This window comes from Scardinius erythrophthalmus (assembly GCF_964197995.2).
Source record: "Scardinius erythrophthalmus genome assembly, chromosome: 17".
Classification (NCBI taxonomy): domain Eukaryota; kingdom Metazoa; phylum Chordata; class Actinopteri; order Cypriniformes; family Leuciscidae; genus Scardinius; species Scardinius erythrophthalmus.
This window is the reverse complement of record NC_138237.1, coordinates 20,369,611-20,395,515: the sequence shown is the minus strand read 5'-3', so window position 1 is coordinate 20,395,515 and position 25,905 is coordinate 20,369,611. Positions and strand designations below refer to the sequence as shown.

At 38.1% G+C, this 25,905-nt stretch overlaps 1 protein-coding gene across 1 annotated transcript in view; it reads right to left on the bottom strand.

The window, feature by feature from the left end:
* caln2 (calneuron 2) overlaps positions 1-25,654 on the bottom strand; it is a 31,332-nt gene extending 5,678 nt beyond the window's left edge. The window contains exons 1-4 of the mRNA XM_081390682.1: positions 25,059-25,654; positions 19,195-19,316; positions 15,376-15,519; positions 12,369-12,481 (exon numbers count right to left, since the gene is read on the bottom strand). Coding sequence (XP_081246808.1) covers positions 12,369-12,481; positions 15,376-15,519; positions 19,195-19,309 — 372 coding nt within the window. The 5' untranslated portion in view covers positions 19,310-19,316; positions 25,059-25,654. The remainder of the gene's footprint in view (positions 1-12,368; positions 12,482-15,375; positions 15,520-19,194; positions 19,317-25,058) is intronic.
* Between the last annotated feature and the right edge of the window lie 251 nt (positions 25,655-25,905).

Below are 25,905 nucleotides of genomic sequence, written 5' to 3'. Positions count from 1 at the left end.
GAAGGTGATTAACGTTTCAATTACTTGAACACTCTCATTTACATGGCAGGTACATGATTAATGTGAGAATGAAAATACCTCTGTGAAATGATTTGGGAGAGCTCTCATAAAGAAAGACAGAACAAACAAATTCATAATAATAAACTAATTCAGAGAGGTAAAATGCCCGTTAACTATTGCCAAATTGTTGTGAATTTACACATTGATCATCTTGCATACAATTGCCTAAGAAGATTTAAAATGCTGTCTCTGTAGGCAGCTCATTAGGTTGTGCAACACCGAAATATTGTGCCTTAATATTTCAAGCTCACTGTTTGCTATTTCCTTCCCCTCCAAAACCAGACTTGGTGTTAAAAGTGTCTGGTTTATGGCCAGCTCTCATGTCACACGGCTAAGCGGATCTGCACGTTGGGGGAGATGGGCTATGGAGAAATCTGTCAGAGGCTGATGTCTTTGGTTGACCCACTGAGCAAGGGATGAGGCGGTAAATGTCGTGTTGAAGGTATCCAGACACATTTGTCACAATGAAATAGGAGCTCTCTTTTTCCTTTTCATTCCTGTCTGCCTGCTCCCCTCTATAACTCACAGCCATATTAATGCTTATATGGAGAGATAAGCTACACTGATGTGAGGAGAGAAGGGTGAAGGACCTTATCAGCTGACTACAGTTGCAGCATCTAAGTGAAATTTGTACTAAATGAGATTTTATAAACAAAGTTCAGGAGGAGCATGTTCAGTCAATTAACCAAATTAACAAGTGAGAAGCGCATTCAGTTAACCAACTCAATTAGCAAGATAAGATATATCTCTCACTTCTCCTCACTTCTAACTATTCCTATCCCAACCTGGGAGTACTCTGGGTTCGGGCCAATTCCAAGCTCGGAACCCTCCCATAGGACAGCACACCAAATATACATAACCTTTATCAGATTATATGTAAATTGTGAACTCGTGAATTAGCCCTGCTTAAGTTATTTGCAATGGTCAAATCAATATTTTCATATACTTTTATTATATGGCTTTCATTCTATTAAAAATATATAAAATTAACTATATGCAGCGCTGACTGATTAATAAAATTTAATACCAATAATCGCATGCCCTTAATACTAATACTAAAAAAAAAAGACAATGCTGTGGCAGATGAGTAAATTACAAACAATGGGTCTCATTCTCTAAGCATGCATATGCACAAATTTATGCGTGACAAACATTTTCACAAACAAATTGTGATACACCAAAAACTTCATACAACTGAAACCACATGTACGCAAAAAGCGATTTCTCTGTCCTGCCTTATAATTGTGTTAAGAAGTTATATTTTATCTTAATATGACTATTATATTACATTACATTATATTACTATGGACTACTATGAAATACATACAGGAGGAGAAGGGGAGGAGGAGGGATGCCGAAAGAACTGACGCCAGGAAGAAGAGGCTGCTTTTATATCCTGGAGTTATTTAGAAGAATAGATGGGCATACTCCTCCCAAAATTATATTTAATAACCTCACTTCACGAGTTTGTGTGCCCATATAATCTTGGCGTATATGGTGAACAGTTTTGGCTTGCCATCCACTATTAAGGGGCTTGAAGAGGATATTCTACTCGAGCTCCAATTTGCCCCCCAAAATTCAGAAAGGTATTCTCATCGAAATGCTAATAGCTGAAATTGGCACATGCAATTGGCTCAGCAGTCTGAGAGCCCTGTCCAAAACACTAGGTCAGGGGTCGGCAACCCAAAATGTTGAAAGAGCCATATTGGACCGAAAAAAACAAAAACAAATCTGTCTGGAGCCGCAAAAAATTAAAAGCCTTATAAGCCTTATAATGAAGGCAACACATGCTGTAAGTGTCTATATTAGCTTTATTAGCCCCCTAGTATCAAAATGATAAGTAGGCTACAAATACATAATGAGCATTCATTATTAAATGTTTATTTTCCCTGCAGCACATCCTGGAGAGAATGACGCACCACGTGACTAATCTGCTGTACAATCGTGCTTTAAGTTTAACTTCCATTATCATTTTAATGTATTATGTTTCGATTTATTTATTCGTGTATTATGTTTACAACGTTGAAAAACTTTAACCCTTTCACACGTAAGTTTAAAATATTCTGACTGACAGTATTCAGTATTCTACTGATTCCCCCCTGCATGAGTTTTTCAAGGCGACCATTATTTAGAATGTCACTTTATGGTTTCCATGGTGACGCGTCATTGCGTGTCACGTGACACACCGCAGCAGCAACAGAGCTGAATGAATGATGATCTGCTTTTATGTCATTTTTCCTTTTTTATTCAAAATATTCACAAATTTGTTAGATATGGCATGAAATATCTGATATTCCGATTGTCAAATATATGCAAGTGGAAGCGTTTTGTTGTTTAAACACCTTTATAACGATCGCGTTAGTTGAGCTGTCGGATCTGTTGGATTTACAACACGTGAATTCATCCACTTCTCCCGAAATACATAAAAGTAAGTGGCTGGTGAAATGGGAGAAGAATAGAGTAAACTTTAAAGTTACTTACACAATGTGTATCTAATATGAATAAAACGTGTCTAATTATAATGGAAATGGTTATTATTGACTCTTCCTTTAACATCAGTATGTATTTTACAAACTCTAAATGTATTTTTTTTTTTTTAGTATTATATGTCTGAAACCTAAAATAAACATTATGTGGTTGAAAACACTGAAAAGTTGTGATATATGACAGCTCTGAGCGCGCCTGTCTCTGGCTCAGCGCCAGCCAACGCGCGAGAGCACATTTGAATTTAGCAGTTGATCACGTGATGCACTGACCGTTCTAATCACACCGACCGATGTGATCGTACGTGCGAAAGGGTTAAGAATGTTTGTCATGTTTTTCCTCCTACAGAAATTATATTAAAACAAAAAATATTTTTTCCATTTTCATATTTTTGAAAAAGCTCCAGGGAGCCACTAGGGCGGCGCTTAAGAGCCGCATGCGGCTCTAGAGCCGCGGGTTGCCGACCCCTGCACTAGGTGAACAAATTAAATTGGAAGGTATGCTATTAATGGGAGCCATTGCGGGGCACTGTAGTGGTAGTATCTAGCTCTTGCGGGAGTTGTCTGCGGACTGGAGGTTTGCCGCTGAGGTTGTAGAGATTCCCGCCACTGCATCCATAACATGGAGTCTAGGAATTACAGAATGTGAGGCTCACCAATCTCGCAGAGGGGGCAGGTGCTTCTGACCTGGGAAGAACAGCCCAGCCAAATTGGGCCCCTGAAGATAGCAGAAAAGGAAACCATAAAATAACTCACATGGTATTCCCATTCCCTCCTGACGTGAAGGTCTGAACTATGAGACTGCGAGGGCCCACCCCCTGCAGGCGGGGAGATTCTGGCATTTGCAGTTGCGAAACACTCGGATGGAAGGCTCACACTGTAATCCGTAAGGAAAGCCCCCATGATAAGAAATATGAGAGATCACAATGCAATTTGGAAGGGGGGAGCCTGTACTGCATCCGAACAGAAGGCTCTCACTGCTTTAGAACGGGAGGGCCCACACTGCGATTTGAAGGAGAGCCCATTGTATATAATGCAAATCTCACACTACATTAGAATGGGAGGCCTGTGTGGCATCGGGATGGGAGAGCTCACACTGCAATTTAGGGTAAATTTGGGTTAATATGAGGCGACAACTATATCTTTGGACGGCGTGTAAGTAGCTTAAAGAGAGGCATGGGTTAGATGGGCTTGTTTGAGGCCAATCAAAAATAGCCAGAAAATAGCCCAGTGATATCCCACATTTGAAAACTCAAATTTCAAGACTGTGGACTTGGCAAACCTGTTGATGAGGGCGAGAATCACAGTTGGGGCGGCCTGCGACCACGGTAGACTGCTAGCTGGGATGAGTGGTGGACGAGGAAACAGTGGTCACGGATAAAGGCTAAGGCTGTGGAGGGTTGAAGGTGAGACGTCCTGGTTCGTGTGATGATTTGCTTCTGAGCAAGTTTATCTCGTCGGAGGAAAAAAGCAAAATTTCCTGATAGTCGGACATGATACCGGATTGGGGCGGGCCAAATGCCGAAAGAACTGATGGCAGGAAGGCTGGATCCCAAATGGTACACTTCATGTGGACTTGCAGTCTCGTGGCCTTAAATTGTGGGTGCTCGCCTAGCGTACGAGACCGGGTGTCCTGCCATTTTAGCACTCAGAAGTGTGCTCACGAGTGCCGCCTTTGTGCCCTCGATGCAGACTTTGGCGAAGCCCGCACTTTCGCACCCTCCACGCAAGTTATCTACCTAGGAATCATTGCAAACGCCCAATCAGACAAGTGAGGGGAGGAGTTTCGAGGCTGTTTGACTTACGGTGGCAGGATGTCATCAAGCCTGTCCCAAAATACACTCTCACATGGACTCGAGGCCTGCGCCCCTTAGGTCTGCACTTCCTGATGTCACCAAGTGTGAACTCAAAGGAGGTCCACAAGGCCGGAGTGTGCCATTTGGGATCCAGCTGAAGTAGTACGAAGCTGCTTTTATATCCTGGTATTAATTAGAAAATAAGATGGGTGTATTCTTCCCAAAATTGTTTAATAACTTCACTTCTGCTTGTACTTCAGCGCAAATTGCTCAATCTGGAATATAGATCAAATATGTTCATTTTTAAAATAACTAACTGTATTAAACTAATTATTAACACACATTTGATAGGTCTATTTTTTTTTATCTGCTGCTTTTATCTGGGTATTTTTTTCAATGGCCCCTCAAAGCCACAGATGTATCCAAGTTAGCTGATCCTTAATCAAGACAAGATGATTCAGAATATCTCATACAGTCTGCCAATCGATACTATATCACTCCGTCAAGACATCAGCGGGGACTGTCTGTGGTGTCTTATCAGAAACTCCAACATCTTATTACTGTGTGCCAAAAAAGCACTGAAAAATTGTTTGAGGAACTGCAGTGATATGCCTCTACTATAACTTGATGTACACCCTTGAACTACTAGTACATATAACGGCCTTCTATGAAATAATTTCCACGGCACTAACAGTCTGTAATTCAGCTGCCAGTTCTGCAACTGTCTCTTTGGGAAGTGTGAACTGAACAGATGGCATTTGGGCGTGAATAGTGTGTTTGGGAGCAGGGTGATTGTAACAGAGGGTCTGGGGTTCATCAGCCATCCATTACTTCACATGAACTCATTTTCATTCAGCTCCACAAACCCTGGGCGAATATTATCTCTACTTACTCTATTAGCAGCTATAGTAGATTAACTACTTACACCATTACCTGGCTAAATATTGGTTTAAATGTCACTGCTCAGAGTCTAGTAAGATCATAGCACACACACACACACACACACACACACACACACACACACACACACACACACACACACACACACACACACACACACACACACACACACACACACACACACACACACACACACACACACACACACACACACACACACACATCTAGATTTACATGTATGCAAACACTACTCATCAGTCATAAACCAAAAACACTCGCACAGTCAAAACCGACAAGGGTGACGAGCTGATTACAAGGTCTAAGACATAACTAATGCAGTGTCTCTGTCACAGTCTCCACATGTGACATTTGACATAGTTAGGACCCATCTGCTCGTGGGCCTGATTGTTATCGCATCATGTTAATGACTGCCAGTGTGAACGAAGCAATGCATCTGTCCTACTTTCATCCTCTTCCCATTAGCCGAAGTGTCCTAGAGGATGGACGGCAATCAACAGGATAATTGCAGACCAGCAGCCGAGAGTTACAAGCAGAAAAGAGGTGACATAAACCAATGTATATTGACATTACTCTTCTCAAAGAGTTGTGTCTTAACATACAGCCATATGCAGTGATACATTAATCAGAACTTTATGATTTATGGTGACTGAAGCAATCATGGGCATGTCCAGCAATGCAACAAAGTTGAGAAAAGTTTCACTTTATGCAAATGAGCAACGACTGCCAAATGGGACTGAAGAAATGGAAGCACATGTGTGAGTTGCTGTAGTTAAGTGAATGCAAGATGGAGAAGATAACACTGCCATGAGCGATTTCTGTCCACATGCAGCTATATAATAGAAAAATTATTCTTGTAAAACTGTGTCAGAAATTGTCTGCATTCTGAGTGATCCACGCATTGACAGTCATTCATCTTGTTCATGTAATGATATATTATGCCCTGCTGCACTTTATATTCAAATGCTTTCCCCTCCAGAATGTTCATTTTTAGCCACAAAAAAGCAGATTCCTTGTTGAATTAAAATTTTGTATTTTACCAGCAATGCATTTCTTCTGTAATCAGATTTTGAAAAGCTATGACCAGTTGTCCAGATTCATCCAGCTTTAGAAACAACACCCACTATGACTACAAATAATCACTATAGCAAACTATAGCAATACTACATGTGTGTCTATCTATCTATCTATCTATCTATCTATCTATCTATCTATCTATCTATCTATCTATCTATCTATCTATCTATCTATCTATCTATCTATCTATCTATCTATCTATCTATCTATCTATCTATCTATCTATCTATCTATCTATCTATAAAACAATATAGTTTATAAAATATACACTTACCAGTCACTTTATTAGGTACACTTTGCTAGTACCAGGTTGGACCCCCTTTTGCCTTTAGAACTGCCTTAATTATTTTTGACATAGATTCAACAAGGAGCTGGAAAAATTCCTCAGATATTGTGGTCCATATTACCATGATAGCATCATGCAGTTGCTGCAGATTTGTTGGCTGCACATCCATAATGTGAATATCCCATTCCACCACATCCCAAAGGTGCTCTATTGGATTGAGATCTGGTGACTGTGAAGGCCATTTGAGTATAGTGAAGTCATTACCATGCTTAAGAAACCAGTTTCAGGTGATTTGAGCTTTTTCCTGCTGAATGTATTCATCAGAAGACGGGTACACTGTGATCATAAAGGGATGGATATGGTCAGCAACAGTACTCGGGTAGACTGTTTAAACGATGCTCAATTGGTCCTAAGGGGCCCCAAGTGTGCCAAGAAAATATCCCCCACACCATTAAACCACCAGCCTAAAACCGTTGATAGATGGCAGGATTGATCCATGCTTTCATGTTTTTTTACGCCAAGTTCTGAACCTACCATATTAATGTTGCAGTAGAAATAGAGATTCATCAGACCAGGCAATGTTTTTTCAGTCTTCTATTGTCAAATTTTAGTGAGCCTGTATGAATTGTAGCATCAGCTCCTTAGCTTACAGGAGTTCTGGTGGTGTTCTGCTGCTGTAGCCCATCTGCTTCAAGGTTCGACATGTTGTGTGTTCAGAGATGCTCTTCAGCAGAACTCGGTTGTAACGAGTGATTATATGACTTACTGTTGCCTTTCTATCAGCTGGAACCAGTCTGGCCATTCTCTGACCTCTGGCATCAACAAGGCATTTTCGCCCACAGAACTGCTGCTCACTGGCTGTTTTCTCTTTTTCAGACCATTCTCTGTAAACCCTAGAGATGGTTGTGTGAGAAAATCCCATGTCACGTTCAAAAAGTACATTCACGTAATTCGTAATATGAGATTTCAACTTGTTAAAAGTGTTCACGTCCTAGTAGAGCTCATAATTAAAACTTGTAAGCTGACAGCTGTACCACCTGACCACTGCAGATTAATTTAGGTGTTGATAGTGTTTCCATAAAAATGCATAATTCCCAGTCCGAGCTCGTAAACAGCTCAGAGTACATCACGTGTTGTCATCTTGAAATTATGGTAATTACGACATGGCGTGAACGCAGCAAAGATCATTTAAATCACCTTTCTTCCCCATTCTGATGCTCAGTTTGAACTTCAGCAGATCGTTACTTGCCCACCGCAGCACCACCCCCACCGTCGTTTTTTTTATAGTGATAGAAATAATTTAGTTCTGTTAGAGAACAGACAATACAATTAAAAACTCAATATGCCTGCTCAATTCAGCGTGAGCTGAACAAAAGTCGCAGCACGAGTCAGATTGTACCTCACTTCGCCCATTTCACCTCACTCTTGACGGACAAAACGACGGCGAAACATTTGGTTTCAAAGTGCAATATAAAAGTGCCTATTTAAGCGAGTTTGTCATTGTAATGTTTAGTTGAGTTTTTCATTAAGAATAATAATGAACCCACCAATTAAGCAACTGCCACCTCTGAATTGCGCTAATTCAAAAGCAAAAGTAAAATGCACACGGGCATTCACAATAGTGCGTGTCCACTGGCACGAAGCGAGTGTGAGTTCGCGCTCAACTTCCATAGGAATTAACAGTCATTTTAATTTCTAATAAAACTGTTTACTGTATTTTTTTTATCAATAAATGCAGTTTTGGTCAGCATAAGAGACTTTCTTCAAAAACATTTAAAAAAATCATATACAGTGCATCCGGAAAGTATTCACAGCGCTTCAAGTACTTTCCGGATGCACTGTATATTATCTATAAATTGGTGGTTACAGCTAATGTGTGTCATTAACAGCTTGCAGTATTTTAAATTCACTGCCTATAGTGGTAATCTCCCTTGTACACTTGTCAGCACATATGGCTCTGAAAAGTGAATACTTTTGATTCCAGTCCTGCTGAGCTTGTCATGCTGCCTTGTCTAAATGCCTCTACAGAGGGTTTTAGTTTACTATCAGACAACTCTGGTTTGATAGCATTAATGCCGCTGGCTATACAAGCAGACAATGGTAGAGTGGTGACATTCATCTGAGCTGGACATGAAGGAGGACAGTGCCGGGCTGATTTACGGCTTAATTGAGTTGTCAGCTGTGGCGAGTTGGAAAGAAAAGACACACTTCCTAACGCTGTGGTGACTGTTGGGGATACTCTCGAAAGCTCCTTTAATTTTGTCTCACTGTATTTTTCATATTTCTCTTAGTTTCTCTCTCTCTCGATCTCTTTCCGTTCTGTCACTGTTTATACACCCACTCCTTCAACTTTCTGTCATCTTATCTGTCTAAAAAATATCTCTCAGATTTTAGAACAGAACAGAGACAGGAGTATTGTCCATTGCTCACATGAATACTACACAGAGGGCAAAATAACACTGGCTGATTCTAAACAATCCATTTAATCCTTGAGGACACCATGCTTTCAGGACATTATAGCCCAATCATTTTTTTTGACATGTTTACATGTTGTTTGTAATCTATTTGGCCAGCTCAAAGTCTAGGGAGAAAAGACCATGAATAATAATTAGCTTGGTCTGAAATTACCTAATTCATATTCATGAGCCATAGAAGTTCCATGATTTTTGGGCATTACATACAACATCAAGTACGTTTTACATTTGCTTTGATATTTTTATCTTCTGCTCAGATAATTTTGTTATCAGATATTAATGAATCGAGAACTGAATTATACAAGATAGAATTGGAAACCATATGTGATTGGAAATGTGATTTGCGTGACACTTGATTGAATCACAATTGAACAAAAATAATTAAACAATTTATTTGCCACCAAAGCAAATTAATTAATTAATAAAGGAATATAAATATTGTAATCGTTTTTCACAATATTAATGTTTTTACTGTATTTTTGATCAAATAAATGCAGCCTTGATGAAAATAAGATTTCTTTCAAAAACTTTAAAATAATAGGCTATTACTATCCTCAAACTTTTGAATGGGAGTGTATATAGAAAAGACACCTATACATGTTAAAATTCTATAGATTATACATTCTATATATTAAAATGTGCTTGTAATGTAATGCAAGACAATAGAGGTAAACTACATAATTTAAAGCAGCTGATGTTGATGCAGGCGCCAAACACTGACCAGCATCCATGCAGCAGGGTTGTTTGGAAATAATAGTAAAACAATAGACAAATATACTTGTGAATTATACATCACAGACAGCTAGAATGCGTTGCTAGTGAGACTGGTTAATGCTGACTGTGTTTGTCTAAAATAATTTCCACTGTCAAAATTGGGCTGTTGGCAGCAACTCTACAAACACTCCTCGGGGTGGGGAAAACAAATGCCAATGTGTTCCTAATAATCCATGATTGCCTGTAGTTCTTGTCTCTGACGTCCCCATTGACAATCTTGTTAAGAACATTTTTAAACGCCCCCTTTGTACTTGTTTGTACAAATACTTGTTTGTTATTATTGTTATCACTACAATTAGTAGACATAATTATTCATTTTGTTTTAATATATTTTAAATACATTTTATTTTAAAAAAAATTGTAATTGTAATGGGTAGCTGTAGGAAAAGTTCAAAAGTTTTAGGACAGTAACATTTTAAAAATGTTTTCGTAAGGAGTCACTTATGTACACCAAGGCTGACTTTATCTGATAAAAATACAGTAAAAACTGTACTGTACTGTAATGTTTTTCCATCTGTAAATATTTTAAAGTGTAATTTATTCCTGTGATGGCAAAGCTGATTTTTTTCAGCATCATTACTCCAGTCTTCAGTGTCACATGATTCTTCAAGGGTTAGTTCTCCCAAAAATTACTCACCCTCATGTCATTCCAAACCCATAAGACCTTCGTTCATCTTCAGAACACAAATTAAGATACTTTTGTTGAAATCCGAGAGGTTTCTGACCCCCCATAGGCAGCAAAGTTATTACCACTTTCAAGGTCCAGAAAGGTAGTAAAGACGCCGTTAAAATAGTCCAAGTGACTACAGTGGTTCAACCTTAATGTTATGAAGCAATGAGAATACTTTTTACTTTTTAAAATAACGACTTTATTAAACAATTTCTTCTCTTCCGTGTCAGTCTCTGATGCTGTTCACATGAGCACCACAACACATGCATGTGATACTGACACAGGAGTCGGCCAATACTGAGCCGGCGTTCTGACGCAGAACCCAGAAGCGCTACACTAGCCCTGTTTCCATCACCCAGTTTTTATGTGCATTTTGAAATATCGCATCATGGAAACGCCAAATTATTTAAAAAAATCTCTTCATTCGCAAAAAAGTTGACGCGCTCACTTGATGTGGTGCAAAAAAAAGAGTTAATGCGAATAATGGGAGATGGAAACGCATTTGCCGAATAAATTCTGACGTGTGTCAGAATCCACCAGACTGATCGGCTGCTTCCTCATGATGGGAATTCCGACTCTTTTTAGGGAACCGGATCATTTAGCTCAGCTCAGTAATGAGAGGTAAAAAACGTATAGGCTAATGTAAAGCCATAAAACACTATTACAGATGTACTGAACGTTTTATTTAAATTGAACCACTCCAAGCAAATCACACTTATAACTGCAGAACACATATATAAGGTTGTTAAAGGTTGTTAGTCCCTGCTCAATATGAGAGTTTTACTTTGCAAATTAAAGTTAGAAAGCCCTCAGTCTTAATTTGTGTTCTGAAGATGAAAGAAGGTTTTGCGAGAAAATCATTCTGAATCATTCATTTCAGAAATCATTCTAATATGTTGATTTATTTATCAAGAAACATTTCTTATTATTATCAAAGTTGTTCGGCATAATATTTCTTGGAAATTTCATGATAAATAACTTTAATCATTCTTTGGTGAATAGAAAGTTTAAAATGACAGACTTTTTTTGATTTTTTTTTAACAATGCAAAAGACTTGCATCTTGCAGACTTGCATGATCTCAATAAGAGCTGCTCTGTCAAAACACAATATTTCCCAGGAGGTTTTGTCATTGTGCCATTATTAGACTTGTATTGGCCTCATAATAACATCAGAGAGGGAGAGGGTGTTTGGTATGCTGGTGTGATGACATGGATTATCGTTGCAGTTATGAGTCACTGTATCCCACTAAAGGTGTGTTGAGATGTGCATTTAAATCACCTTCTAGACAACCAGTGTCTGTGACCTTGCTGTTACTTACTCCTACACACACCGTACAGATTCCTCTGTGAGGGAAAGACGCTACACATAAACATGCAAATATAAACTCAACACTGCTCCTTAAAGACAGGAAGTCAGCTATTTTGTAGGTCTAAATTCTTATTTAATAAAAGCAGAGATGAAGACCTAAAGAGAGAGAAAGTAAAAAAAAAGATGCCCAAATGCCTGTGATGACTAATTCAGATCTATACTTCTCTTTTAAGTGGCAAATCTTTCAATTAATATGCCTTCCTCGACGCTCACAGAAATCTCTTGGAAGTTAAACTGGGATTTCCTCACTATATGAACGAAAGTTCACTTTGAAATGGACAGATCTGCCTGCTCACTTTGAAGCCCGCAATCTGGGAAGAATCACATTTACCAGTCGTCACGGAGGAAGCAATCGGAGAGGGAAGAACGTGACCCGTAATCTTATCCATATGCTCAGAACACAAATGCACGCGCAAACAATGAAGAGAACACTGAAATATAGGAAGAAATGTTTTCCATACCTGCCAGAATATGCTGTCTATAGTGCTGCCTAAGAAGCCTTCTCTGGTTTCAGAAGAAACAAGTTTAGGTCCCAATATTGTCATAAATTCATCAAAGTCCACCTGTCCATCACCTGCATCAAGAAGAGAACATTCGGATTAGAATTAGAGAGAATAAAAAAAAAAAAAAAACTCAATAAGTCTAAGTAAAACAAAGGGATCTTACATATCTTTACCATGATGCTTATCAGTTGAAATGAGATTCGTCCATATTGAAAAAATATCTTCAGATGCAGGACATTCAATTGTGCATTATCATTCCCTTTATTTTTACAACTGTATTGCTTTTGCTGTCATCTTGCGCTCACTTAAAGGTCATCTTTAAAACACTAATAATTTAATAACACGGCTTTAAATGTCATCTTTATTAGCAGATCTTAGAATGAATATCCATTTTCCATACTGTACATTATAATGTTGTGATGCCTAAATTCATTTTAGAATTTAAAATGACTGATTTTAGTTTTAGCATTATAGGTTTATCTGTATATAGATACATTGCTAGATCACTGAAGCAGTTTTTAATGCAACACAAACAGAAACCGTAACATTGTGTCCTAACCAGATAACACTATAAAGCAACAAGTTATAAAATATCTCACATCCATTCTGAGTTTTCGTCCTAACCAGTCTTCTAGTCTTCTGACTAGTTGAAATTGTCACGTTGCACAGCAATTTTAAGTTCAGTCAAGACTAGACAAATTGCTTGTCGCTGGAAACGTTTTACATTGCGGCTGGTGAGGACAAAGTTCAAGAATAGAGTATAACAGAACAGAATAGTAATTTAATTGTAATCTAATAGGATCTACCCTTCTATGAGATTGATTTATCATGTGGTTTTTATTGGTGCTGCTCAGCTAAATTAAACCATGAAATCAGGGTCTTTGAACTAAGTAATAGGCTGCAGATCTGATATATTCGAGTTTGTTGATTACAATTTAAAACTGACAATGATATTTTCTATTCACTTTTCATCTCCCATTGGTTTCTTGTGCAGTTTACTTCAAAAAAGTGAATATGATGGGCCAGGCAAATTAAAATTCAGATCAACTTACAGCTTCTAATACCTTAACTATTTTTAATAAATACTCTTTTCATTAATAATTTAAAATTAAACTGAATTTAATGATCTCTTAAGGCGCATGCTCTTGACCTTACAATTGTCCTTAAAACCAGAAAATATCTATGGCATGTGAGCAAATGTGAGCATACATAACAGCTCACAAACTTCCTCTCTCAATCCTTCTTGAAAAAGAGAAAGAAAGTGACTGGTCTGAGATGTACAAAAGGAATTAAACACCAGCTGAGAGCAAAGGGAACTTAGAGTGATAAGTCAGAGAGAGCCGTTATCATCCTAGTGTAATCGCTTGCTTCAAAGCCTCGTCTCCACTTGGCTGCTGAATCTTAAATATTTATTACTAAAATACAATAAATATGAACATTCATATATGCATTCTGTACAGCACTGGATACTGCACAAAACTTTTTTGGTCTGGTTCTCAAGGGAGCACCTGGAGATGCTGCTTGGGACACGGTACATTATCCTACAAGCTGTCATCATCACTTTCCTCCTGACTGCTCCCCGCACTATCTTCTTTTCTCTCAAACATGGTAGATGATGATGATAATGTTTATTTTAATTTTATTAACATTAATGACACAGACAACAGCAGAAATATTAGGCTGCTGTCACTTTAAGACTGAATGCACAGACCGAATATACTGACACACATCTGGTTTCTTTCTCAACTGTTCACTTATGACATAATTAAGAGAACACTTGCCGAGACGGGTATTTTGACTTCATTTTGTGTGTATGTGTCCGTTCAAGTGCAAGAAAACGCGAAGAGGAATTCATTCATTGTTCGAGCACTGTCGTTGTTCGAGCCTCTTTTTCTCTCTCTCTCTCTGCGTGCGCGCGCTTCGGATGTGTGAGGCTGTGCGCACAGATAACAGCGTGTGAGTACCGATTTTCGCCTCTTCTTCCACGTTTTAAATTGTTTAAATGTGTAAATTGTAAAACTTCCACTCTATGAAGGTTAAACTTAGCAGTTAATCTGCAAATGACAATCAACTGCAATCCGTTGCACCCCTAATAATTATTGAACAGTGAACACACATCATAATTGCCATCTTACCAGAGATGGAAAAAAATCCTACTCCAGTAAGTAAACGTGTCCCTGTCCCCAAAAATGTTGGTACACTTCCCTCCACGTTTTCTGCTGCGCATCGTTTATTTTTACAACGCATGCGCACCAGTTAAGCGCACCCCTGACTATAGAACATATTTTCGATTAGGAGTCAAAAAGCTTAAATGTGCCCAACTAGTCATATAACTGTGCTTAAAGCTGACACAGCAAAGCTATGCAGAAGTCTTTAAGGTAAAATATATTTTGAAAAAGACATTTTATTTTACTTTATCTTAGAATGGTATTATAGATGTGACACGGACCTTAAACTAATAAAATTCATATTATGAGGTGTAAAAGATCTCCCCAGACCACATAGTGTGAGTTTCATTAAACACCATACTTGCACAAAAATGTGGGGATCAATAACAACCTCTCAGGCTGACTGATTAGCCATATCAATGCATGTTCTCTAACCATTCAGTCAACTGGTCTGACCTTGAAGGACTCCCGGAGTCGGACACACACACATGTGTGCAGACAAAGGTAAGACAAAGGTAAGACAACAGTAAGACAAAGGTTTCTCAGAATTCACCTCACAGAATTCATCTATTTACAGCCCCATGTGCTGGATAAATTCTTCAATTCTATGATTGCTTCAGCATGAACTGTTCAGAAGGTCATATATGTCTCCAGTGCAAGGATTGGAAGGGGTCTGTGACAGACTGTAAAGCTGTTTTTACAGATGATCAAAAGGCAGACGCTCTTTTGTTTGTGTGAATGGTGCTAGCTCAGAATGAACCATAGAATAAGATAGATGTAGAGAGAGAGTGACTCACCGTCCATATCCAGTCTCTGCATGATAATAGCCAGCTCCACCTCACTGGGCATGTACCCCAGAGAGCGCATGGCCATACCCAGCTCTTGCTTCGAGATGAATCCATTCCCATCCCTGTCTAGAACTCGGAATGCCTCACGAATCTCTGCAGAGAGAAACAGAAGAACGAGACAAAACCAAAATGTATTAACACGGTGCAGAACAGTAAGTAATCACAAATAACTCAATTGACATTCAGAATTCAAGTGAATCAGCTGAACGTGTGCATTTCATCAGTGAGCATTAGACTATGTATTATATAATGCATGTTTTTCTCAGCAGTAAGATCACAGAGTCCAATCACACAAACAGCAGACATACTAAATGCAGCTCATTCTGTTTTCAAAGGCGCATATTTAGTGTGCTGTGACTGAATGTTTATCCACCGTTTCAAAGGGCATCAGTGCTGGTTTTTCAGTTCAGCTCAGGTTAAGGAACCCACACCAAGTTGCAAATGGCAACAACAAAAATAACACACGTATCTCAGATCATTTCTGAGGAGTATTACACTTCTTTCTGCCATCTTAAAGACCCACCTTGGTGTTATTCTGGGATAAAGAGGCTGAGGTGCTATGCATCTTGTAATATGCTGAACTGAGCGCTTCCTGCATTTCACAAATCCTGAATGTTTTTTCACTGCTTTAGATAAAATATCCTTAACCCTCACAGTAGGGGCCCTTGCTATGTTTCATTCGTTTCACTTGAAACGGGCTTTGCAACAGAAGGGACCTCCGTCTGCTTGGACTCAAAAAAGAGCCCCACCCCCCGTCACGGAAATCAACATTCAGAAATCAACATTTGCGACATTCAGTCACAGCACACTAAATATGCGTCTTTAAAAAACCTTGGGGCAAAAATGCCACCAAAAATAATTAAAATGCCCCCCAAAAATCAAGATATATGGGGCAAAAATGTCTCTGTATGAGTTCTTGTTTGTAATACTTACAGAATATATTCTGCTGTTTTCCCGAATGTCAGCACAATTGCAAATGTGATAGCCTATTAATTTTTTACAACAGTTCAATAAACAAGAAGTTAATGTTAGGTGACTTTCATTTTAGACTTAGATCATTGTCTAGATTCGCTCAATTTCGCATTGTGCTTTTCCGATCAACGGAATGAGTCCACGTTTTGAAGGAATCGTTTGACTGAATGATTAAACGACTTACTCGTTAAGACAGGGATTTGCTGCCACCTACTGGCAGTTTAAGTTTCATTAAATTTTTTCCATAGTTTAATTTTCTATATTAATCTAGGGCTTAATCATGCGAGAACTGATTATAAACAAAATGTAATAATATGCTTCAAATGTCCACAATTAAAAATGTTACAGAAGCCCATTTCACACAACAATTCCGGAAAATACACTGATACTGTGTCCCAGGATCGTTTGCTCTTGAATCATTCACACTGCCAGTGCTTTTCTGGAATCTGTGCATGCGTTCACACACATCCCATACAGATCCCGTAAAGACAAATTACATCAGGATGTGACATGTTTGCAGAAATTTTTTATCCTTCCTTTGTTCTATTACGAACACAAACTTTTTCTTTGTTCCTTGACAAACACAAACTTTCTACTATAAGTTAATATGCAACGTGAACGTTGATCTGCATTTGAAACACCTGGTCAAAGAGTCACGATAACTACTTAATTGCGACGACACGTGCGTCATCACTTCGATACACCCCTTATGGCATTGGTCCTGCCTTTTGTTCACACAGGACTGTTCCAAGACTGATCCCAGCAATGTTACTATGTCCCCATCCCAGGATCAATCCCAATACGTGTTTGCGTTCATACAGAAGGCACTCTTCTGTGTTTTTCTTTTCGGGAGAACGACCACGATAAACTAAGGGTATGTTTACATGACAACGATGGAAAGGTTTTTCCTTTTGTGTTTTTTCGCATACAGACATGAACGTTGTCAAAACAATCCCAGTTCACACGGATCTGTGAAAAAACGATCTTAACGATTAAAAAAAGCTGTATTAGCCATGCCAGGCCAGTAGTAGTCACTTTGTAAAGAAACACTACACGCCTATAGACTGAACATGTAATACGCATGCGCATGACATCACTGTTTTCACAAATTCACGTTTTTGTAGTTTACACGGAGACAATAACGATATAGTTTCCAAAAACTTGCACTTTGTCGTGTAAATAAATGGCCAAAAGGCATAAAGTGTTTAACGTTTTTAGTTGAAAACAGTGTCGTGTAAACGGCCCCTAGATGACATGGAGTAATAAACAGAGGAAACTAAGGACGTAAATATACAGAGATAAAAAGGAAACTCGATGAACAACAGGTGAACGTAATCATTAACTAAGGGAACTAAGTAGCAAAACAGGAACAGGGAAAACGAAAACAAAACACATAACCCTAACAATGAAGTTTTTCCTGAATAATACATAATAAAAAAATGGGAATTAATAAATATTAATTTTGTTATTTTACAATTGGTATTTTTAAACATATACCATTGGGGGTCTCTGGGACCCCAAACACTGGAATGTAAAGTCAATCTCAATAGATCATGTGGGTTAATTCCTCTACCATTAGCAAAATCAAATCCTCTCCACTCTTTCCTTCTAACAAAGGCTATTTGTCTATGAATTCATTACTTGCAACTTAGTACAAGTTTTAGACAAATGCCAAAAGGTTCTAGATTTCATTCAATATAAGTTAACCAATAAGTTGATCCAGTCATTGGCTCATTATTTAACATGGTCATCTTTGTCTACCTTAAGAGTTTTTCTTTTTGCAAATGCAGACCTCCTCTGAACTGCCACTTACAGTTCTTAACCCTCATCTCATGAATATGCAAAATGCTGAACCTTCCATTGTAGACACGCCTCAGTTCATGGTCTGTCAAAACAATCATTTTAAAGAAGGTGCTGCAAGCTTTAAGCCCATCTGAGAGTTTCACAGCTCAAACATCTCTTCAAATCAACCACTGTACTGTTTCTACCCTCAAACCCACCATCAATTTTCTTCTTGTGTGCCCTAAGGCAGTGTCTTAACACATGACCAGCAAGACAAGATGAGGAAGTGAAACTTACAGTTGCATTGGACTGTATGGGTCAGAAACTGTAATGGGTTTGTAATGTTTATCAGAAGGCACAAGAGAGAGAGTAAACCCTGAGGTTCATTTGGTTAGCTTTATTAAGTAGCACTGAATGATCACATTAAAAACAGTGAGGAAGTAGTTTATCATAAAAAGTTTATAAAAGGGTATTATTCACCCTCTTGATGTTTCAGAATCAATAGGCAGTTAATAATTACCAGGGGCAGTCAAACTCCAAAAAAAAAAAGACAAAAAAATATATATTCCAAGTTTTCTGAAGCCATACTACAGATTTCTGTGTGGAACAAAGCAACGTTTAAGTGCTAATCTTCTTTAAGTTTTTCTCTTCCCCTATGCTGAAACTGAAATCTCATGTTCACATTCAGATTCAAAAATCTACTAGATGCCATGTGCCAAGAAATGACATCAGTGATGCCAAAATGGCATTTGGTTCTTCCATGTGTCATAACCAAAATTCAAACTAGAAATATGCAGAATGGAAAATAAGATTTGAGGTCAGCAGAGAAATAGATTTTTACAAAACAACCTACATTTTGGTGTTTTACACAAACTTACTGACACAATTTCCCTTGTGTTTAATAAAATAATAATAGCATGCATGTTTGGAATGAAACGGGAGAGAGTTCAGAATTTAACATTCAGAATTGATACATATAGCATCCATCCAAAGAAAACACACACACACACTCACCGCCAAGCTCTTCTGTGGAGATGTTGGCAAGCTGTTCTTCACTGGTTTCAGAGAGAGAGGTGCTCAGGAAGTTGTCTGTGTAGAGCAGCCCTGCTTTCACATGGTGAAAAGGCATCTTCACCCTTCAAAGGAACAACAAACAACTGAGATGAATCGATGAACACGCAACCCCTGTGCCTGCGGCCTCACCGAGCCCTCCAAAAGTGAGCAATGATCTCATGTCTGTTGCTGAAAGAAAATGACTAGACCTAGAAATAATGATAGAGCGCAGGCGAACAGGTTCCTCAGTGTATAATAAACACAGCGGTGTGAAAGGAGAGTACATTACAACTATGAGTATTTTCAATCAAGTTTATTTTTTTAAGATAGCATTCAAATACATAAATGCCTGTATGAACAAACACTGTGTATACACAATTTATATTAGCATTTACCTCAGCTTGTGGAAAAGCTACTTGTGATAAACTTTGATTCATTCAATTTTTTCTTTACCATCAGTGTTTTTAAGGTGGTTGTCAGTCTAATATAAAAGTAGAAAACAGATTACAGTGGTATATTGTACACTTATATTTCAGTTAATGAAATATGTTTTTAACTGTAAAATTATGTACAACCTGTAAATTGTAAAAGTGACACTACCATATGTTTTACGGTAAAGTTCTGCGAAAGTTGTAATGGTAAAGCTGCCTCTTTTAATGTAAAATTCACAGATGATTTTTAGTTTCAGATTATTTAGTATATCAGACAAACATTTTTTATGTGATTAATCGCAATTAAACACTTTTTAAATATATTTTATAATGTAATAATTTCACAGTTAATCTCCAAATTAATGTAGAGACTACATAAAGACAATATATTGTATATTTTATATTTTAAATTTTGTACTTGTTTAATGGCATCTTTTTATGAATGAAGGCCAGTATCACTGATACTAAAACAGCTACTGATGTCTCTATGAAAATGTAACACTAGCCAAAGGATGATAGAAAAAAACGGATGCTGCGTTAATTGCATATATATATATATATATATATATATATATATATATATATATATATATATATATATAGGGGTGGGGGAAAAATCTTGCTTGGTCAAATACACACACAATTGTAGATGTTAATTAAAAAAAATCACTCACTGTTTTTGACTGAATCACTTTTGTATCTTTAATATGAATCAGTTTATATTTAATTCATACAGTGATGACTATACAGTGTTTTAGTCAGCTTAAATGGGATTTGTTTTATAATATTGGAGTGACTAAAATAGGAAGAAAAACTAAATAGGCTACATTTCAAGGTTCACATTTCATTCAGGGGGATATTATTATTTTTCTTCTAGACCTATTAAACTGTCTACCACAGTCAAATAAGAAAAGTGACACAAAAAAGTAAACTAGAATCAAATCCACGCATATATTGAATCGAAATTTGATTCAAAATCGAGAATCGATTTTTAATCGAATTGTGACCTCAAGAATAGCTTTGAATAGAATCGTGAGGTACCAATAGAAATATATATATATATATATATATATATAAAATTAACTGAAATATAAGTATACAATATACCAGGCGTTCTCAACCCTGGTTCTCGAGGGCCACTTTCCTGCAAAGTTTAGCTCCAGCCCTAATCAAACACACCTGAACCAGCTAATTAAGCTCTTTGGGATTACTAGAGAGCTACAGGCAGGTGAGTTTGCTGAAGGTTGGAGCTAAACTCTGCTGGAAAAGTGGCCCTCGAGGACTAGGGTTGAGAACCCCTGCAATATCCCAAGGAGTTGAGAGAACTTAGCCCTAATTTACGTCAATATTTATATCAATATTTTTTCACTTCAATTATTATGTTGCTCAGTTTTAATCAATAAATATTTGTATTAAATTGAAGTGTTTTTTTTTTTTTAAAGTGGACTTATCTTTGGGCCCCACTGAAAATGTGTGTCTGAGGGCTAATTCGTGTGTCTGAGGGCTAATTCGTGTGTCTGAGGGCTAATTTGATTCCCTATGAGCACAACAGGGCTTTATTTTATGAAAACAATGACAGTGCCAACATAGATAAGTTATCCATATAATTTAGTTGAACTGTTTATGGACTGAAAACTGTGGATCTGGATCCTGCCAAAAGATGAGAAATTTCCACAGGATTTAGGTTTTTGTTTTCTTAAGTGTTTTGATTCACCGTCAGTGCATCAAGCCAAGGCTTCGATGTGTCTCGAGTGTCTGGTCTGTTTTAATAAATTTAGCCCCTGTGATGCTGTTAAAATGAAGCACTGACCTACCTGAGAGAGTTTTTGTAAATCTATAGACACATCTAAAACACCAGAAAGCACAAAGCTTACGCTTTTCTAAAATTATAATAGGGAATCCTCTGAGACACGCACAGAGCCTGTGTCAAGAGAGTTTCATGTAAATTAAGGGTAAGTTATGAGGAGTTGGCAGAGGGGTCGAAGCAGCTAATTTGTGTTGATGCTCACCAAGGACGAACCCTAGCTGTACAATTGGGTTCTGTGCTACTGTAATTACCATAGATATTAAAAGGGCTTTAGCTAAAGGCAGGTTTGGGTGCAGTTTGATTGATACTAGGCTCAACTAAGGGCAGCTACACATGAATATTTTAAAGAGCCATTGATGAGTCATTTAGTTCATTTTTTAAATTTGACCTGTGTGGTGTGGTGGATTCTAACATACACTACCATTCAAAAGTTGCATTAAATTATTCAAAATTGACAGTAACAACATTTACATTGTTACAAACAAGTCTATTTAATAATGCTGTTCTTTTGAACTTTCTATTCATCAAAGAATCCTGGAAAACAGACTCTGTCTGCATCATGGTTTCCACAAAAATATTAAACAGCACAACCATATTTCAACATTGACAATAAGAAATGTCACTTGAGCACCAAATCAACATAAAAAAATTATTTCTGAAGGACCATGTGACACTGAAGACTAGAAAAGTAGCCTAATGATGCTGAAAATTCAGCATATTTATTTTAAAATATATAAAAATAGAAAACATAAATTGCACAAAAAAGAATTCACAACATTACTGTAATTTATTTTACAAATGTACTGTATTTTTGTGTAATGCAAAATGTACTGTATTTTATACTTTATATCTAACAGACCCCAAAATATTGAACAGTACATTAAGCTAAATAGAAATGCAAAATAGAAGTAAATGGAATATTTTAACAATGCGTTTTTAAAAGGCAACATAAAGTCATTTGGAAAATGTTGTCAGTCAAAATGAACCTCAATTTCTTGGCATTTACTTGCTAAAACATGCAAATTACAAATAACCAAGGCCAAATTGTACTGTATGTTGTTGCTTTGGTAACGGATTCTGAAGTATGTTATTCTGAGGTTGCAAGAGTAACCCTGACAAACATTCTATTCTAAACTTCTTTAAATCCTAATCTGACCTATATCTAATTCACAGGCACGCTGTGTGAATGCTGATGCAAATTGATATTGAGCGAAACTGCCGTCACATTAAGTCTTTAGTCATTGCAGTCACATTAAGCCTTTAGACTGGTCATTTAATAGTTTTAAAAAGAAAGGAGAAAGAGAAAGAGTGAGATACTGAAAGGAAGTGACAGCCATTGTTGGCATGACAAATAACATATGATGCTATATTAATGGATTCTTCCAAGACACCTTTTAGCTGGTCTGACTCGTGGGACCGACACATCGGCCGGTATCGGAAAAGGTGTGAGGCTTTCTCATGTCGTGAGTGGCAGGTGTTATCTTGGCTTTTTGGTTTTTCACATCTGCTCCTGGCACTGTTCCAGGACCTCTTAAAGAGGATTCATTGACATTTCGGTGACAGACACCGCACCAACCTAGGACGCATGTTAGCCAGTTCCTTAAACGACCGCAAACAGAAACACATGGGACAGTGACGATAATGAGCCTCAACAAGAATGCACCTTCACAAGGTCAACTGTTGTACTCGTCCTCAAAGCAATAAAAGAGATTCAGTCTAACAAATAGTTCAGGGAGTGAAAATCTAACAAAGACACAATGGCATCTAAGACACAATTATACGACCTTCACAAGGTCACTGAGAATGCAGATGGAAGCTGATTTTGACGGAAATGTGAAAACCTTATGAATGGTCTTTAAAAGATGTAGAAAGAGATAGAGAGAGGGAAAGATCTGACACATTGTGGTTGCATCAGAGAAATATCAGAGCTGCTCCAGGGACCCTTTGCACTTAACACGTTGTGTCCACAACAGCCACATCAAAAATACAGTTTAACCCTTCCGTCATGGTTCAAATTCCTTTTTTCAACATAAAACATGTGCATGTGAAGTCAAGCATAAGAAACACCAGCTTTAAGAGACAATGAAAATTACTAAAACAAAAAATCTCATGCACTGTAAAAAAAAAAAAAAAAAAAAAGTGGAAATGTGCAGTTTGTGACCTGTTAGTTGTTATCTGTTTGAATGAAACCTAATAGTCTGGTTGATTCAATCATACAAAATAATATGTTTTAATATATTTAATATTTATATTTTCATAAATGCACCAATGTTACCACAGTGAAGCATTTTAGGTAGGCTATAGCCTACTTGAGTTGACAAAATACGTCAGTTCAATGTTGATTCAGTTGATTCAGGTGATTCAGTGTCAAGCTCCGAGAAAGAAAAAAAAAGAAATATTATTGCAATAGCCTATAAACTCAGCTATCTTTCAACAGATATCAAAAAGCTACAGGTTCAGCTCCTTATGGCTTCTTTTGTGTCTGTGAAAACTAAACTCTCACTGACACTCAATCATGATTCAAATACACCAGAGATTGACTGAGCTTTCACACTCAGTGCCAGTTCACCATCTGCAGAGAAAACTTCACTTGCCTCAATACCAGCCAAAAAGCTTCTGATCAAGAACAAGCCCCTTGTTTTCAAGAATACATCGTAGCCTACCCGAGACTTTCAGTCTGTTATGAACGCAAAACGCCTCGCAGTTGCCTCCACGGATCGCACTCAGCCTTTGGGTGAGTGACCCTCTACAGCTCCGTTTCTTCTTCTGCTCCGTTGGTTGGAGACGGACCGGACACATCCGCCGTGCTCAAAGGCATTTCTAAACCATACTTTTCCGGACCCATTATCGTTTATTATAGTATCGGTAGGTTAGAAAAAAAGTATAGCCTATCAGGGCATTTTAGGCTGACGTCCCCGCAAAACTCCAGCCGCTTGCGTTCCCCGGACAGCCTGGCGAACAGCTCGGAGTGCGGGCTTGTAGCCTCCTATCTCTTGCCCCCAGGAGACTGGAGTGACAAGCCATAACTCACAGGGGCCATACATCACTAGTCATTCAAATATCACATTGCTCTTACCGTAAATGAACGCCTCGGGTCACCACAACCATTTAAACAGATTTAGCATTGCTGGGTGGCATGATTTCTAAACAATAAAAAAATGTAGGTTTAATGTGCAAGCCTTATGTAAGATAGGCCTACAATTAGCCGGTTATTTTCCCAAAATAGCCATAGACTCCTGAACGACTTTTGTTTAGCAATAACCGAATGCTGTCTTCGCGATCCCGCTTTTTACCGGTTACGTCTACAGATCGTTACATGTAACTAGCCAACTAGTGACACCGAGCTGAAACGGTTTTCCGGTTGTATTAAAGTTTAATAAAGTAGGTCAAACATCTACTAGCCAAACTTTTTAATTGTAAGATTCATTTAAATTCCACTCGATAAAGAACAGACCATGAATATTCATTTACGACATAGCTATCCTTTCACAACAGGTGCCATAGCTAACCGATTTTTCTTCGTCTTCTGAAGACGGCTACCTTCATAAGCATTTTAAAGACATTGCTATCCTATGAAATCCACTCACCTCCTCAAAGACTGATTTTGTTGTTGTTGTTGGTAATTTTAAAGTCTCGGGGCGCTTATAATGCCAATGTTGTGATTTTTTTTCGGTTGGAGTTGTGGTTGGTCTCATATGTAACGTTAGTATGCTGAGCACACTAATTCTTACGAAAAACAATGAGATTTTCAGTTGCCCCAGTTATCTCCTCTCGGTCCCGTAGGCATGTGACAGCCCCATTGCCACCGCAGCAGAGTTTCTTGAAGATCCATCAGGTGATATGCTCGTCCCAAAAGCCACTGTCGTATTTTTTATTAAGTTTAACAATTGAACCGATTTGTTCAGAAATGCCCCCGTCTCGCACTCGCCTCGTGCGTAACAGGCGTTCTCCGCCGCGCGCCCAAGGGTGTGTTGCATTTAAAGTCCTTTACGAATGCACCCGGGCAAATTTACAATCGTCTTAAAAATGGTGTCCCCCTTCACTCGAGTCTCTCTTGCCAAAACACACGGGAATTTTTTTTTTCGGTCGCAATAAATCGATCGAGATGGTATAGAGCTGAGATGGGCGCGCTGCCCTGCAGCCATCGAACGGTTGGACTGATACAGCCGATCTGCTCCAGAATGTTTTCCCTCCTTTAGAGATCTGGCAGGTGTGTCAGAGAGAGTGGTGTAGGGTGGAGTTAAAAATAGATCAGTAATGGATCACTAGCAGACAGAGACATAAAGCACACATTCCTGCTATTCATTTCTTGGTTTATAACCTGATAGAAATAACAGGTAAAATACGCCAGGAGTGTTTTTGTTTCAGCTGTGTGCATTTCGCTATTTTTGCAAATTCGATATAATTTCCCATATTAATCAGCCATAAATTGCA